The 14,412-nt window shown below is 41.3% G+C and overlaps 2 protein-coding genes across 2 annotated transcripts; one reads left to right on the top strand and one right to left on the bottom strand.

Annotated features, from left to right (window-relative positions):
- Nucleotides 1-205: 205 nt before the first annotated feature.
- On the bottom strand, nucleotides 206-11,401 carry LOC117726391 (transcription intermediary factor 1-alpha-like). The gene is given in 20 exon segments (XM_034526639.1): nucleotides 206-1,939; nucleotides 2,124-2,285; nucleotides 2,751-2,825; nucleotides 2,998-3,109; nucleotides 4,402-4,718; nucleotides 5,027-5,153; nucleotides 5,664-5,721; nucleotides 5,831-5,978; nucleotides 6,122-6,244; nucleotides 6,706-6,951; nucleotides 7,191-7,330; nucleotides 8,550-8,664; nucleotides 8,807-8,953; nucleotides 9,038-9,152; nucleotides 9,350-9,466; nucleotides 9,797-9,929; nucleotides 10,044-10,155; nucleotides 10,157-10,192; nucleotides 10,273-10,391; nucleotides 10,684-11,401. Coding segments are annotated over 20 exon segments (3,369 nt in total). The 5' UTR covers nucleotides 10,955-11,401; the 3' UTR covers nucleotides 206-1,243.
- Nucleotides 11,402-11,709: 308 nt separating this feature from the next.
- LOC117725997 (aldo-keto reductase family 1 member D1-like) lies at nucleotides 11,710-14,231 on the top strand. The gene is made up of 9 exons (XM_034525952.1): nucleotides 11,710-11,941; nucleotides 12,084-12,251; nucleotides 12,369-12,485; nucleotides 12,601-12,678; nucleotides 12,943-13,065; nucleotides 13,331-13,440; nucleotides 13,544-13,709; nucleotides 13,836-13,918; nucleotides 14,010-14,231. Exons 1-9 carry the CDS (start codon nucleotides 11,849-11,851, stop codon nucleotides 14,050-14,052), a joined length of 981 nt encoding a protein of 326 aa, XP_034381843.1. The 5' UTR covers nucleotides 11,710-11,848; the 3' UTR covers nucleotides 14,053-14,231.
- Nucleotides 14,232-14,412: the final 181 nt, after the last annotated feature.

The raw sequence follows: 14,412 nt of genomic DNA, 5'->3' as shown, positions 1-14,412 counted from the left end.
TGGAAGGCTGCTCTCGTGCATCCTCACTCCTCTTGTTTATCAGCTCGTGGCCCTTCAACGTATTCTTGCGACCCCTTGTGGGGATTCAGACCACTGTTTGAGAACCTCAGCTTTTTTTCAGGGCGCAGCATCTTCCATCACATCATAGAATAAAATAAAGAAAACAGAATAAAGATGACAGTGGGAGCAAAGACCACATATGATCTACATTTAAACCTGTTTATTACAAATATTGTAAATGCAGGTAATAACATTGTTTGCAGAGTTCATTTACAGGTCCTGTGTATCCTCAATAAATAATAAAAGTGTTAATATTGGACAAAGTGATTTACACTGACGCTGAAGTGTGAGTTTGACGCCATGTGAGCTCCAGAAAGGTTTCGTTAAGTGAAGCCTCTGTTCTTTGGGTCTAACTGCACACTTCCATTGCTTTCAGTGAGGGAACCCAGCTAAAACCACAAGGCTTAGGCCTAATCTTACACAAACGTAATCATGCTGCAGAAGGGCAAGGACACAATTTGGAGAACACACACTGTTGTCAGAGGCTGATGTTGAGGTGATTATTATGTCTCTGAACTATCTAAGAGTGCGAACAGTAAAGTCTGAAGCAGTGTTCTCCTGATAAAAACAAGGGATCTTTATGACAAAACGTTGAGAATTTAAATAAGTTTGTTCTAAAATATCCAAGCAGCACAATTCAATTTATTTTGTACATAGAACTGTCCTTTAATACAATACTAACAAAATTTAAAAAAAAATACTATTGCAATAAAACGTAATTTGTTCATGAGCCAAATGGCTAGTGCAAGATAGCCAAAGCTTATAAACAGGAAAATGGAGTCATTAATATTTACATCAAGACTTGCATGCATTACTAATCACACATTTTTTTTCTTATTTTTATGATGTTGGCTTTGTTAAATTATTTTATGACTAAGAATATCTTTGTGTGCTTTTCAGTTATATCATTACAGAAAATAACAATCCATGTTACAGTAAAATTGTAACCTCAGTCCAGCAAAAAAAAAAAAAAAAAAAAGCTTATTTACTCCCTTCATTGTGCATCTACTGCATGACTGCTACTAAATAAGTCTATTTAGCTTAGCAGCACTTCTTTCCTAATGCAAATATAACACATTACCAAAATAAATGTCTGATTGCAGCAAATGTCGGTCCCCACTGGGGCCACTTCTGCGGAAGACTGGAATCATCCATCTTGTCTACAGTTTCTCTCGGCTGTCATCTATCCCTGTTCCTCTTTGGCCGTGTCTGCAGGAGCGGACTCCTCCTGGGTTTCAGGCGCATCCACAGGCGTCTCTGTGGGGAGTTCAGGGCTCCCCACAGGCGTCTGTGTGGGGAGCTCAGGGCTCTCCTCTTTCGGGGATTTGGGAGGGTCTTCTTCTTTTGTCTCACCAACAGCAGCTGGAGAGCTTTCCATCTCCTTCACAGGAATCTCCTCTGCCTGCTCTGACTCCTCTGCCTGCTCTGCCTCCTCTGCCTCCTCTGCCTCCTCTGCCTCCTCTGCAGAAGGTGCATCTCCCTCGGTGGCAGTGGCTGCTGCTGCTGCTGCTGTTGCTGTTGTTGTTGCTGCTGCTGCTGCTGCTGTTGTTGCCTCCATCCCCTTTTCACTCGCATCAACCACCTTCTCCTCCGTTTCTGACCTTTCCTCCTCTGCAGGGGCTGTTGCTTCTTCCAGAGCCGGCAAGTCTTCTTCCACAGGCGGGATTCCTGTTCCCGCGGGACTTTGTGGTTTATCGTCTTCCATGGGAGCCATGCCCTGCGCCGTCATCTCTTCCTCTTCATCTATCTCCTCCTCGAGGGGAGGGATCATCTGTTCTTCCCTCCCTCCGGGGAACACCTTATCCGGGTAGACTAGTTTCAACTGCTCCTCAAAGTAGTCCTCCAAGTACAAGCCTGCACTCCCCACTTCGGAGGTCGCCTGTAAGATCAATGCACAGAAATAGAAGTTGAAATGACAGAGTGTGTACTTTAACATTATTCATCTTTGATGAAACTCAATTTGAAGTTCAAGAAAGCACCTGCAAATTATTGTATTAAAAAAAAAAGAAGAAAAAAAGAAGGCACAATGAGTAAGATTTGTATAATGAGAAAGTGATGATTACCTTGTAGTATTTTGCACAGTTGAAGAATATGAGCCGGACGTCTGCGACAAACCCCTCTGGACCGTTATAACATTGACCTTCCTGCGACTTCAACTCCAGTTTCTTCTTGACAATTGACAAATCCATCGGGGTCTTGATCAGCTCTTTGTAACGTCTCGTCTCCTACGTTAAAACAAATATGACGAGAATCATACTTTCTCTCTAAAAGTAATATCCACTTTTTATGTTTTATGCAAAACACAGCTACGACTCGATTTCACAAATGTATTGGAGTCTGCTAGCAATTGAACACTTTCAATTATGATTAAAGTAGAAGTAAAATAATTTTAAAAAACAAGAAAACACATTGGCGCTGTGGTGTTACATTATAATACATATAAATTTGACCTTTACTGAAGTAGGAAACTTCACTCGCGTTGAAATCCCATCAATTAGAGTACACATTTACTCACCTCGTAGTTAGCAATTCTCCACCGGAAACATAACTGTAGTCTCTTTTCTAAGTCATAAAAATGACATCCAAAAATTGAAAGCTTTCACTTCATTTCTTTTGTACGCATCCACCTACTTCCAACACAAGGAAACAAGAAACAGTGCATCTTTTCCTTTCTCGACAACATAACTTACTGATGGAGTAGCGGGCTGCTGGAAGTCAGTGCTGAAGTCATTGCAGAACAGACGTAGCAGCAGCCTCTCACACCGCTGCACGTTATAAAAAGAGGAAGAGTTAGGTCAAACATTTAAGTGATCAGGTTATGCAAAGAAAATGGTCTCCTTCATAAGAAGGGAGTATGAACGCAGAACGACAAGGCTCAAGTACCGGTAATGAAGAACATCATGCACAGAAACTAAAGAAACAGCTGAGTGAGCTTACCCTCCTGCCAGTGGGTGGGAACCCTTCACAGACGGGGTCGTCCTTGCTGTCACAGTCGTACTCCATCTCCGGGGAGGCGAGGTCTCGGCAGAGCGAACAGAACCACTCCCCACTGTAGAGAGACATCAGGGCAGGAGAAGCTGTTAGGGCAGATGTGTGGGCTGGCAAACTCCTGCTGAATATGATCATAAACTGGCCCGTCTATAGCTTCTTTCAGAGCAGTCAGCACACACCATCCAAGGTTAGTCACTGGAAAGACCCCCTTTTCTGTCCATATCTAATACAAACCTGGAGTAGTGCCGTTTGAGTCCGACAACAAGAAATGCAAGAATTGCAGAAGAATATCATAAAAAAGTCTTTTTTTGGGGGTTAAATATTGTCCTTCATTTGTTTACTGGGCTTTTCAGATGTACGACTACTCAGAAACAAAACCTTCACTATCACAAACTAATATTGCATCTGTAAAAATATATTTTGTAAAGACAAATGAAAAGACCTCTATAATACCTGTCTGCTAGAAATCTAAATAATTGTTTAAAGGGCTGTAGAAAATTTCCTTTTTTTTAAGTTTTTCGAAAGAAGCTTTGAATGTCTGTCATTGTGTTTTGTGAAGTCATCAGAATAAAACAATAGATTGCTGATAGACCGCCTTGTCCGCCCCCCCCCCCCTTTGAGGCAACCCGGAGAGCAAACAGCGCTGTGACCGAAGTGAAAATGTTTTTGAAGGCCTAAATTGCGGCAAATATGGATCAAACCAGAATATTTTGCATCTTTCTTTCCGCACTAAATTTAGACTTCTCAACACTCCGGAGTTATTGGAAATGTTTGAAGTTGGAAACAATCCTAAGCCGCCACCAAGGTAAACATAATAATATAATAATAATATTATTAGTGTAGCCTGATCTTTATCTGCCACTGAGCAGAATTACCAGGTTTTAACAGAATAGACCACAATAACAACAAACCTAAAGTCCATTTTATGAAGCCTAAAGGGGCATAAAGCCCGATCAAAATGCTGTTAAACACATTTGTCAACTATGTCAACATGTTATCTTTGAAATAGATATAGATATAGATCACATACTAAGCTTGGATATTATAGTCATAACTACTGTAATAATGCAACTTTAATATTTCCTGTAATTTAATTAATTAGCTAGATTATTGTGACGGTGGGAGGACAAGACCTTTCACATGGGTTCCCTCTTACTTTGCCTTGATACTTTTGATCGTGACCTTGAAAACACAACTAGTGGCTTTGTTGTCAATGATGTCCTCGTCTCGTCTAATCCGAGAAGTGTGTCTTGTCAATAAAAATAAAGTTCTTTGGAACAAATAGTTTCATTTATTTTGATAGTCCTTTCATTGTGCAATCACAGCCCTCAGAGACAATCCGTCTCTCACCTGGGGGACTCATTCAGAGCGGGAATGTGGCAGGCCAGATGGAAGACTTTGGGGCACTTGTCGCAACAGAGCAGTTCCCCCCCGTTCTGACAGACGGCGCACCAGTCCTCATTGGGGTCTTCCTCCGGCTCCGCTCTCTTTTCAGACTCGGGCTGCGCTGCGGGCTGCGGCCGCTGCTCTTTGACTGCTCTGCTTGACTCGGCTCCAGACTCCGATGCAGGCACCGGGTCTGGTGCAGGTGCCTTTAGCTGCGGCCGAGGCTTTGACTGACCCCCGGTGCTGCTGTCCGGCAGGCTGGAGCCTACGCTGGACTGCACCTGGAGACAAATACAATGTAGGGAACATACTGTTAGATACAATTAGTGCAGTGCCTGTTGAAAACTCAAATAAACTACTTACTGTGTACTTCTACTTCAGTATTAATATATTTACCTGATGGAGAACTATTAGTTTCACTAATAATTAATAGTTTTAGTTAGTTTAGTTAAGGCCTTCTTCTACCCCTGCTTTTACCAACATGCAGTTACATAATTGGTGGAAAGTAAAGTAAGTGAGCATTTGGCATTTCAAGGTGCTCAACCTAGTGGGACATTCTGGACTCGTGTGACCGCGTTAATTCTCTTACAAATCGAACATCATCCTCGTCCTCTGGTTCATCCTTGATGACGATGACGGGCCCTGGGGACGACCTTCTTCGTCGCTTGGCTTGGGGGGCAGATGGAGGCTCAGAGCTCTGCCTCCAGGAAGTCGTCCTTCATAAAAGGAGTGAGAGACGGCAGAAGTGAAAATAGTGGCCATGATATAGTTGAAAAGACGCACTGGCCTTGCTTACATTAATTGGTTTGGAAGATTGTGTTTTTAAAGTTTGTCATCTGAATCACTTGAATGTCATTTGTTACATATTTGACAGCTTTCTGGCAACATAAATGTGAGGACAGAGGGACATAGCGTACGTACAAGATATAAATGATTTAAAACTGATGTTTCAGGGAAGTAATTAAAGTGTAGGCGAGTGGAGCGTCAGACTGAAGGCTGATTACAGACAGCTGAAGTAATTTCAGTGTTGTGCGTAGACTTGTAATCAAATATCAACAGGAGCAAGTAGCACTTCCCACACGTCTATCTCATTAATAAGCACAGATTCAAAACAACATGAAGGAAAAAGATTAGCCACAATCTGTGCCAGAAACGAGGATACATATTTTTTTAATTAAAAGATGGGAGGAACCGTGATGAGAACAGATTGTAGGATCTTTTCTTACCCTGTGCCTCTGTCTGAGGACGATGGTTTGGCCATTGGGGAGTTCTGCCTTGCTAGAACTTGAGAGAAGAGGAAAATACAACTTTAAAAGTGGTCCTTAATTAAAGACTCATTTCCACACAGGATAAGATCTTAGGGCTGTTGTTAAATCTGAGCTGTGATAATGACCTGCTGTGTGATTAAATGTGCTTGTTTTATCTGTGGTTGCTGAAGCTAGACTTGGAGCGAAGCTGGGTTTGGGAATAGAGATGGTGATGGAGGGGACAGATCCACCCGCCTCAGTCCTCTTCAGGAAGGAGGGCTCCGTGAGGCCCCGCTTTAGGAAATAAGAACAAAACAGGGTGTAATTACTGCTTCATGAATAAAAGTTACATAAAAAAAACAGCCTAAATAGCCATTTCTCTCGAGAATCACGCAAGACTGGAGACGTGGTAGGTCCCTCTCCATTGTTCTACCAACCTGCTGTAGTGACATCTGTGTCGCTGCTCCTGCAGACAGAGGCGGTGGGTAGCGGGACGTACCCTGCAACACATCCATGGGTTTCGGTGGGAAGCCGGAGCTATGGATCAGATCTCTCAGAGACTAGATGTAGAAAAAAATTATAATAATTAATATAGGCAGGTTTTTAAAACCATTACATTTAGAATTCATTTTAAATGGCTTTGCCTGATTGAAGATGGTAAACAGTAGGGGTTAAAATGGTGGGAAGACACTTTACACATTAACAGGAATGAATACCATTCTGACATTATTTCATACCCTCAATGAAATAAATAAAAGATGTTTCTCAAGAATTAAATCCTGATACAAGAAAATTTACAGATAATATAATAGATTAAACAACTTGATTCACCCATGTTTTGAGGCAGAAGATAAAAGTTTTATCAAAACCTTTCTAGCAACATTTACGTCAATGAACCACATGCGATTACAGAACATGAAGTGGGCTGAAGACATCACCAGTGACGGGAACTCGATGCCTTCTGCGGTCTTCCTGGTATTTTAAATGTCGGCATTCCTCACACACATTTGCACTAACCTACCTGAGCAGGGGGGAATCCTGTGTTGTGTAGCATGGATGATGTGGGGCTTCTAGGGTTGGGGTAAGAGCTTCCGTATCTGCGCCCGGGCTGTCCCAAGCTTTGAGGGCCTTGGGAGGGGGAGGACCCTCCGTGGATGGGTCTGGTTTGGGGTGGAGGGCCGGGTTGTCCCGGGACCCTGACATTTTGGTACCAGGACCAGTGGTTAGGGGGGGGCTGTCGGTTGGGTTGCTGGGCAAGCTTATCCACCTTGGACAGAGGAATAACAATCAATTATCTTCTATTCAACGCAGGAGATGAAAAACAAACGCAGAATATTTAGTATGTGAGTAGTAAGCAAAATGTATAAAGGACGATTTCACAAATTGACTAGAGCAATGGCTTTGTGGTTTTACATTTAAAAACAAGTTAATGTGTCACGGTGCCAAAACTACTGACTGTGGTGAATATATTTATATATATATATTATATATATATATTATATATACATGCATCTGCAGCTGAGCCAAGGTGCTCTGTCGCTGCTGAGCTGAGACGGAAAGACCTCCAGGGGGCGCTTCTGCTCTGGGACCTGCCGGGTGGTTGGGGATGGGTGGCCGGCCCTGGCCTCTTTCTACAACCAAAGAACCTGGAGGAGATAAGCAAACAATCAAAAATGAAATCATGTACATCATCATATACCCCAGGTCCTTTGCCTTTTCTGGCGGGGGCCTGTACTCGCCCATGTCCCTCAGCTCATCTCAAAAGAGAACCGGTCGAGTTGCAGTTTACATCCATTGTTGCTCAGAAGTAGAGCGGGCCGACCTCTGATCCGAAGATCGGCTCGGAAGGTTGATCCCCTGCTCCCCGAGTCCGAATGTCGAAGTGTCGTTTGGGCAAGAGCCCCAAGTTCAACCGTGTGGACGAGATCCAAGTGGACATTTAAAGAAATTCCTTCCAGGTGTTCCTGAGATATCGCTTTCACAAGAATAAACGGACGGGTGCGTACCCAAAAACATAATTCATTAAATTAAAGGAATAAAATGGATGCAGAAGAATTCCATTCATTCTTCTTCTTTATCAAAACCCTGCGCCTACATTACCCACTTGTTCAGAAATGTGGGTGTGTAATGCTAGTAGTGGCTATAGTCTCACGCTACAGAGGTCTGTAACTCTTACTTTTTTCAAACTCCACACCCTCCGACTTTTATTGAATTTCTTTCTAACTTGAAGACGTCAGCGCCAATGCTGACCCAAGCAACATCACTGAAGACAATTTATCAACGACATTAAGAATTCACACGGGTGTTTCTTGCCTCTGGTGAACCTAACGTTGCCGTTTAAGGTGACTGTCTGCAGCTTAACATTCTCTGTCAAAAGAAATGATGTGGTGCATACATGTGGTAAAACAAGGGATAGCGGAGAGGAGAAGATTATGTTAGCTATAAACATAAAGATTAAAAATAAATGTTTTTAAGGCCTGATGAGATACTGAAATGCAAAACTATCTTGTTTACTAGATTTAAGAGCACACTGACACATTAGAAGTACAGGATGACGTCACCAATAGAAGCCTTTCTGTGGGACTCTCTGTCAAACTGCTGTGCACTCATTACTGTGAGCCATCTTATTGAATATACTTTTCCTATTTTTTCCTTCTCTGCCAACATAGTTATTCTATTACTCAGAGATCAACAGTAATTTAGCATTTTTCTTTTATTCACAGTGAGCGGCATTAATTTAAGTGTTAATTAAAAGGTCATTAAAACAAACTACAGTGTTTTTTAAAGAAACATGTTGTTATTTAGAATCAGTATGCAATCAATAACCGCTGGTGCTTGACTCCTAATAGAGTTTCTAAGTCTTACCAAGGTCGACATTTGTGGCCCAGAAACCGGAGCGACACTGAAAGCGAACAGAACTCTGAGGGACGATGGAGGGATTACAGCTTGCTCTCATCAGGTAATGGATCTGGAAAAGGATCTAGGAGACAAAAAGGTTTTAGCCAAGGTTATAGAACTATTGGATGATTGTCAAGTTACTGTAGTAAAATAATAATAAACAGAAACTGTATGTAAGAATTACAGTGTAAAGTAAATTGCTGTTGGATGTTAAAGTCACTCACCAGTCTCTTGCAGTACAGCAGGGCTGTTCCACTATGGCTGGCTGTGGCCCATTTAGTGAAGTTGATGACGTGGTCTAGGTGCCGGCTCAGAGAGTTGACGTCATCTTGCTGCTTTTTCAAACCCACCTCGTGGTCTTTAGTCAGAGCCTATGAGTAAATGTTGGCACGAATTGTCAGAAAGAAATAGATTTCACATGCCATGACTGCCTTTGAAAAGTCATTAGAATATACCTCAAGCTGGTTCACCAGAATCTTTCCTTTCCTGTTGATCTCCATAATCAAGGTACAGATGGATTTCTTTATTTCATTGGTAACAGACTTCCGGTTTTCCTCGACTTGCTGGAGTCTGAGAAAAAGAATTGTAATGTCAAACATCACATTATTCCATCATCGGTTTCAATATGCAGATGACTTTATTATTATTAAAATTATACATAGTAACTCTCTTTCATGTCAAAATTATAATGTAAACACATATGTTCATATCTGAAAAAACAAAAACATGAACTCTGATTAAGTTCCAGCCGTCGAGGAGAGCTTTACCCAGTGCTGATACAGGTGGACACGTCCTCGATGGCCTTTCTTTTCTCTTGCAACTGATGCGTCATGTTCTCCAGATGATGCTTATGGTTCCTGTATGCATCATCCAAAAACTGGTAGCTGGACAAAAACAATATGCGTGTTAATTATTGAAAGTTTCTTTTTTTCAAACAGCTCTTCTTGTTCATTTGGTCCAGTTCAATCTATTTTATCACCAATGACTATTTATATAACATGACGGATCATGTTTTTGACATGAATACACAGGGCCTCATCAAACCTTTGAGCTGCGATCATCATACAAAGATTGTTTGCTTAAAAGCAGCTAAATTACCGACAACGCTGTAACAAGCTGAATCACCAGTGCCAGTTGCAAAGGATTAACATTTATAAAAGATAAATAGAAAACGTTATTTTCATTTTAGGGGGGGAAAAAATAAATCTGCCTACTTGTGATCCTTGTGTTTAAGCAGCTGACAGTCCCGACAGGTGAGTCGGTCACACGTCTCACAAAACAGCTTCAGGGGCTCCTGCTTGTGGACGTCACAAAACACAGGCTTCTGTGTGGACATACCTACTGCTTCTGGGATTCATACAGGAACAATAGAGTAATGTAAATACATGTTATATGACATTAAATCTCCTATCACTAAAGTGCAGAATGTAGCATGGATCATCACACACACACACACACTACCTGGAGACATCTCTTCCTTCTGCCGTATGGTGTGATCCCTGGTGAACTTGACCCTTTGGTGGGCCTCAATACACGTCACACACAGGAACTCCACACACTCCACGCAGTACCCCCGTTGCCTCGGTGTTGTCATCGCAGCTGATACACAACTATTGAAGACAAAAAGTAAAGTAAAAAGTAAAGAACAATGCCGTCCCGAGAGACCGGTGTCATAAAAACAGAGAACAACCTGGCTGCTTTTCTCCACGGTGCTGCTCGGCACCTCGACAGAGTCCTTGACAAAGAAATTATCCAGCATGTCCATCTCCCAGCATTCCTGTCTGCATACTGGACATCGAACGGCACCCACTGGAGCAGGGGAGACGAGATCCACTATTAGAGGTGTCAGCTCACAACCACTTTCATGACTTTAATGTTTAGAACAAGCACACGGATGTGGGCGACATGAGACTATGAATTACCAAGGAGATTAATATCATATGTACACATAGAGATACAAGTATTGGTGTGGTCATTTGAGACTAGGGTGTTAAGTGACAGAACACATACAAGTTTCACTCTGTTGGAGTTCAAAGAAGAACTTGTATCAGAGTTTATCTGCTTGTTCTGGCTGAGTGACATGAACATGAACTATTCTCACATGATTTGTTGTCGACTTGACCTTGTGAATCACGCCTCGGGTCAGCACTTCTGAAGGGGGCAGGGAGACACCTTTTGCAGAACGAGTGAAGACACGGCAGGAGTTTGGGCTCTCTGTTGTGGAAGCTCAACTTGCAGATGGGACAGGTGTCCATGAGCCCGAAGGTGCCTTGCGGTTTCAGCCTCTCCTCCTCCGCTGGCAAACTTTCCGCCTCGTTCTCCACAATAATGACAATGTCGTCGTTGTCAACATTTTCAGCACTTTCATCCATTTTGTTTTTTTTTCTTCTTCCCCTTGCTACTTCCCGACCAATCAATACAGGGTTACGATTGGAAACAAAGGATAGTCTATTCCCGATTCACCGAGCCAGATAGCGGATGTACATTCTACTGTTATACATTACAACATTACAGACGTAGACATGTCATCCTACTCGGTGGTTTATTAAACTGTGCGTTAACAGTTTTTGTTGAAGTGCAACTATTGATAATTTCCGTTTTGGAAGCTAAATTAGCAACGTAGGCTATTTTTAACTGCACGTTATACCAGGAACCGTAAATTAAGTCCCCGGTTTGAGGCGTTTCTTATTCAAACACAATATAATGGGGTATAGTCACTGATGACTTAAATTTACGCTACATACATTGTATTTTGAAGCTGATATGTCCATGGGAAAGGCGGCCATCTGTGCAGAAGGTAAAAACACATACCACATATTACCCAGGCTGCACCACGGTACTTTAAAGCTACAGGGCCCGATTAGGGACAAACTTTATTCTATGGGGAGGCAACTTGAAATTTGTCATTTTCAACCAGTGGTCACCAATGTGTATAATATTGGGCCCCATATGTATTAAAAAAAATTCATTATCAAACCTCTTTATACTTGTAAATGTGTTAGATACGGTTGGTTTATCTGTTAGATGTTAATGTTTCTTTTTAGTTATCACTCTCAGTTATTTGCCAGTTAAGGTGGGAGGATCCTACAGTGGAGGATGGTCTTTCTCTTTGGGAGGAGTTTTAGCTGTGATCAAAGAGCAGCAAGACAGGCCTCAATAACTCTGTCAATATTTGCCATTTGGCATATATATTCTGAGCCTTTGAATAAAGATACATATAGAAGCACTGGGAAGGTTTGTCCTTGACGACTCACACTTTGAAGAGCATGGACTTGACAGCTGAGAGTCACTCCATTCCTCTGAGTGATGGAAACAGCATACCTTTAATGGGACTGGGAACTTATGGAGATCCCCGCACGGTAAGACACACTATTTAACTAGATTGCTTATAGGACATTCATTAATGACTTACATGTAAGTCACACAATCAAAATAAGTTTTCACTCAAGGAGATTAAGTGATCTTCTAAGATATTATTCAATATCTTTTTTTTTTTTATAGACCCCGAAAGGAACTGCATACGAATCAGTCAAATTGGCAATTGAAACAGGGTACAGACACCTTGATGGGGCTTTGGTCTATTTTAATGAACATGAGGTGGGACAAGCTATCAGGGACACAATTGCAGATGGAACTGTGAAGAGAGAGGACATCTTCTACTGTGGGAAGGTTTGAAAAGTTTGATTGGATGCATATAATTCCTGTTTTGGCATGCCCAGTTAATTTTTTACTTTAACAAAAAAAACAGCAACAACTAATCCATTTCCGTCTGCACTGATCATGCAGTTGTGGAACACGTTCCATTCACCGGATCTGGTTCGGCCTGCTTTGGAGAAAACATTGAAGACGTTACAGTTGGATTATGTTGACCTCTACATTGTAGAAATGCCCACAGCCTTCAAGGTATGCATATATTTAATGTCACATTACAACAATATTTTTTGTTTATTTATTACATTTTATTGATACTCATTGCTGGTTTATTTCCCCTCGCTGAATTTGTACGTATTTTCTGAAGCCAGGAGATACATTTTACCCCAAAGATGAGAACGGGAAGTACATGTATCACGAGACAGATCTCTGTGCAACATGGGAGGTGAGACTTATTTGTAAAGAATTTAAAGAGAACACAGACTATGATTTTAACAATTTAATATGACAATCAGCTCTGCCTTTTCTCTCTGCTCAATTTATAAATACATTCATTCACACCCATATTAAATGAAGAATCCCTAGGTCAATAACACAGAAAGAAATACAAAGCACTGGAATAATAACAGTCTCCTGTGTTGTGTGCCTGTGAAATGTTTATGTTCAAAGTCTAACTGTGTGACTTTGATCTCTTTTACGGTGCGGACAGGCTTTGGAGGCTTGCAAAGATGCTGGACTGATAAAGTCTCTTGGAGTATCCAACTTCAACAAGAGACAACTTGAGTTGATCCTAAACAAACCTGGGCTAAAACACAAGCCTGTGTCAAACCAGGTAGAGACAGGATCATCATCTGGTGATAAGGCAACTCTCACAAATACATTCAAATTTGGATAATAGAAAGAAAAGAAACCTTAGACAAATGCAAGAAAATGCCTCAAAGACTTAGATTTATGTTAAACAAATATAATTAAAAAATATAGCGATGTCCTCAGAAAACTTGCATTGTAAATAAACACTGAATAATACTCAGGTGAAGAATTAAGTCTTTCTTCAGCAACTGACAAAAACTATTTGTGCCCTCCCTTTTTGAAAACAGGTTGAATGCCATCCCTACTTCACTCAGCCAAAGTTGCTTGAGTACTGCCAGCAGAAAAATATTGTCATTGTGGGATACAGCCCTCTGGGGACATCTAGAGATGCATCGTGGTATGAGAGAGAAACGCTTTTTATCACATTCAGTTAATGTGTCACTTCTAAAAGTCACTTTTAAAATCATTAACTGCTGTGTAAATACCAATCATTTCAACAGGGTAAACCTAAAATGTCCCCCATTGTTGGAAGATGAGTTACTGGCATCAATTGCTAAAAAGTATAACAAGAACACAGCCCAGGTGGCGTTGAGGTTCAATGTGCAGCGAGGAGTGGTGGTCATTCCAAAGAGCTTCAACCCTGCTCGCATTAAGGAGAACTTTCAGGTTGGTTTATATGGTATCAGCTTAGACAACCATTGAGCATGTTCTGGGTATAGAGCCTGCAACGGATCATCTAGAAAAACAGTAAATAAATAAAATGTGTTTTTAAAATTTCTTTAAACACTGCAGATATTCAACTTCTCTCTTTCTGATGCCGAGATGAAGACAATTGAGGGATTGAACAAGAACATTCGTTTTGTGGAGCTTCTCATGTGAGTATGGCAGGCTACACTACTGCGAGTTATGTTGTGTACCTGTAAGACATAAACCAATAAATACTATTTATCTTTATTGACTCAACAGGTGGTCTGATCACCCAGAGTATCCATTTCACGATGACTACTAGCTCCAGATGTCAAGACTTTAATTACATGTGTTCAAATAAGCAGGCTTTCCCATGTAGTGCCTTTTCCTTCAAAATCATTTTGGTAGTACTTTTATCGTGCATTTCATGAACTATTTGATGTAGACTTTACTTTAATGATGAAAGTGATTGAATTAAAGACCATAGTGTGTTCTATTTTCAATGCAAGCCTTTGTGGTTGATTTAAAGACATTAGGTAAAAACACACTCTCGAGTGTCCACTTGGCAGGAACCAAGTGGACGATGGCTCCTGCCATTTGTAAGCTGTTCTAGAATCCGCAATCGGTCATTGTTGTTGTATTTGAACAACAACGGCTATTTATGAGTGTGACATTATAGATT

This window comes from Cyclopterus lumpus, chromosome 23, assembly GCF_009769545.1.
Source record: "Cyclopterus lumpus isolate fCycLum1 chromosome 23, fCycLum1.pri, whole genome shotgun sequence".
NCBI classification, from domain to species: Eukaryota; Metazoa; Chordata; class Actinopteri; order Perciformes; family Cyclopteridae; genus Cyclopterus; species Cyclopterus lumpus.
The sequence above is the reverse complement of the archived record's forward strand: the minus strand, read 5'-3'. Positions and strand labels throughout refer to the sequence as shown.

Excerpts from the sequence above, each read along its gene's own strand:
- LOC117725997 (XM_034525952.1), top strand. The coding sequence starts at position 11,849 with ATGGACTTGACAGCTGAGAGTCACTCCATTCCTCTGAGTGATGGAAAC. Across the intron at positions 13,066-13,330 it reads ACAAGCCTGTGTCAAACCAG|GTTGAATGCCATCCCTACTT; the intron begins GTAGAGACAGGA and ends TTTTGAAAACAG. Across the intron at positions 13,919-14,009 it reads CGTTTTGTGGAGCTTCTCAT|GTGGTCTGATCACCCAGAGT; the intron begins GTGAGTATGGCA and ends TTGACTCAACAG.